Below are 2,755 nucleotides of genomic sequence, written 5' to 3' on the forward strand. Positions count from 1 at the left end.
CACTGTCTGAATTTCCAGTTTCTCTTTAGTGTGGAATTAGAATACACACATTTGCAGAAACAACCTGGAGTTCAGAATCCTTCTGGACTCTGAATATTTCTTTCTTTCTTTTTCTTTTTTTTTAATAGTTGCCTTGCCCACATCAGTTCAGCAGTTTTTTGGTTTGTTTTGTTTTTAGTGACCCACTTTTATTTGGGTCCTTGCAAAGCATTCACTTGAGTTTTCATAGAAACACTTCCTTTTTTTCCCCCCGTACTTAAATTTCACCACTTTACATAACATATATTTAATTAAATTTCCTAATAAGTTCAACAGAGCGCTGGTGGCACAGTGGTTAAGAGTTCAGCTGCTAACCAAAAGGTTGGCAGTTTGAATCCAACAGCTCCTCCTTGGAAACCTTATGGGGCAGTTCTACTCTGTCCTGTAGGGCTGCTATGAGTCAGAATCAGCTCAATGTCAATGGGTTTTAATGAGTTCAGCTGGTAAAAACAGACTTGAGAACTAGCATGGTAACTGGTGAGAGCAGAAAGTTTAGGCATACTAGAGAATAGACTCCTAGCTTAGAGTACGCCATATGTTATGGGCACCTGCCAGTATAATTTAGAGGGAATGGGAAGTAGGGGTCAATTTGGTTAGCTGGTAAATGAAAATACTAGCTGGCCTCCTCCATGTTGCTTGGGGGATTATTACTCCCATCTTGGAGAATACCCTATACACCTACCTATGGAAGGAAGAGCATGAGTCACAAATCTACCCTTGTGACTTTTGATTTGTTGCTCACATTTGAAATCCCTGTGTTTTCACAGGCTCCTCAGTTTTGGCTTCTCTGGAAGTAGCCTATGGGTCGGGGGAGGTTCCCCAAAGGAAATTTCCTGTATGCCTATTGGCATTTTAGTCAGACCATCCAAAACATGTCTTCCAAATTTGGGGAAAATCTCTATGTGGAGTGGTGAAAGAAACTTAATTTTATTTGTATGAATGATTATTAAACTGGGCTGCCATAGAGAAGAAAAAAGATGCAGAAGGTGAATAGTAAGGAGCCATTTTGAAATAAACATGGCCACATCGTCTGGTCAGACTAGAAGATTCTGTTTGTGATGCCGAATGTCAGGGCGTTCTGGATTTGCTTGGTTTGTGGTGCTTATTTTAGCCAGAAATTTCTGGAGCATTGTCTTCAAGGTAGAAGAATACTAAGAGGTAGCAGGTTTCCTAACATTTGTTGATCTTTTTGTTTTTAAAAGACCTATTAAAGACTGGCTAAATTCACTCACTTACAACAAAATTATAGAACCCCTAGGGACAAAACACCCCTCAGGAATCAGAAGATGAGTTTTAGGATTTATTCCCCCTCATGTTAGGTTTCGAATCTCTTTTCCAGGAGTGAAAAAAAAATAATGTTTTAAGGAAATGTACCAATTGCCCTTGGGTCGGTTCTGGCTCATGGTGACCCCATGTGTTTCAGAGTAGAACTGCACTCCATAGGGTTTTCAATGGCTGTTGTCTTTCAGAAGTAGGTCGCCAGGCCTTTCTTCCCAGGAGCCTCTGGGTGGACTGGAACCACCAACCTTTCAGGTGGTGGTTACTGCTTAACCACTTGCTACATTTTTTAGGATCTGGCCCCATGGACCTCCAGGACTGAGCTCTGTTAGGAACTTTTCTGGAAGATGGGTGGTTTGTGCAGGCACCCAGGGTGACAAAGGCCTCCAATGCGAAAGAGACCAGTCAGAGAGGAGGCTCCACAGAGGCCAGCTGCCCAGCTCCATCATGCCACAACCGCCCCTCCGCGGTCTTGGCTTCCCTTTCTGGTTCGTTTGACCAGAGCATAGTGAGTTCTCTCTCTGTCCCTCTGTTAAGAGGCCAGGACGCCATCGCCTCTTACTCGGCAGGAAACGTTCCTCTCACAAGACCCGGTTCTCACGAGAAGCGCTGAATCACCCTCTCCATGTTCTCTCTCCCTCTCCCCTGTAGGAAATGTGACTGGAAACAGTAACTCCACGTTCATTTCCAGCGGGCAGGTCATGAATTTCAAGGGCGACATCATCGTGGTCTACGTCAGCCAGACGTCGCAAGAGGGCGCAGCGGGTAGTGGCGGTGGTGGCAGCGGAGGCGGCGGCGGGGAGCTGGGAGAGCCGGCAGGCCGCCCGGTGCAGGAGGAGAGCGCCGGCCGCTGCGACACCTTCGCGGGCAGCGGCGCGCGCCTAGTCGACAAGAGCGTGGACGAGGAGGCGGCGCAGGGCGGGCCCGACCAGACCGCGCCGCCGGTGCAGGAGCAGGGCCTGCCGACGCCTGGAGTGCCGCGTGCCTGGCGTTGAACTGCCTGCCCCTTGGGGGCCGGGCTGATGGGCCGCTTTGGCGCCAGGACCCTGCCGCAGCCCGCGGCGGACCCGAGGCCTGGGACGGCCACATCACCCCAGAGCCCAGCTTTCCCACCTGCAGGGGCTCAGGGCATAAAGTGGGCCTTCATGAATCCAGGGCCCCACAGGCGGCCTTCCACCAGTCCAGTACAAATAAGCACGTGGCCCAAGCCTAGGTGCCACCCGGCTTACAGGACAGACAGTCGAGATGGGTGGGCTCGAACCTGCGTTGGGCCGCCTGACTCATGGACATCACGGTGTGGAGTCAGAATTCCCAGGGTGGTGCCTTTTCCTTCCTCTTGAAACCTTGCAAGGATTTCCATTTGGCTGGTTCCAAATCTGCTGCCTTTATACCCTGTTTATCCGGTACCTTTATGCAAAATTACATGACATTCTTTACC

General features: G+C 49.4%; 1 protein-coding gene across 1 annotated transcript in view; it reads left to right on the forward strand.

The window, feature by feature from the left end:
• The window catches only part of TNFRSF11A (TNF receptor superfamily member 11a), a 62,537-nt gene extending 60,225 nt beyond the window's left edge, over positions 1–2,312 (forward strand). The window contains exons 13-14 of the mRNA XM_012556362.1: positions 1,969–2,091; positions 2,128–2,312. Of these exons, the coding sequence (XP_012411816.1) occupies positions 1,969–2,091; positions 2,128–2,312 (308 nt within the window). The remainder of the gene's footprint in view (positions 1–1,968; positions 2,092–2,127) is intronic.
• Positions 2,313–2,755: the final 443 nt, after the last annotated feature.

Source organism: Trichechus manatus, unplaced genomic scaffold, assembly GCF_000243295.1.
Source record: "Trichechus manatus latirostris isolate Lorelei unplaced genomic scaffold, TriManLat1.0 scaffold00063, whole genome shotgun sequence".
NCBI classification, from domain to species: domain Eukaryota; kingdom Metazoa; phylum Chordata; class Mammalia; order Sirenia; family Trichechidae; genus Trichechus; species Trichechus manatus.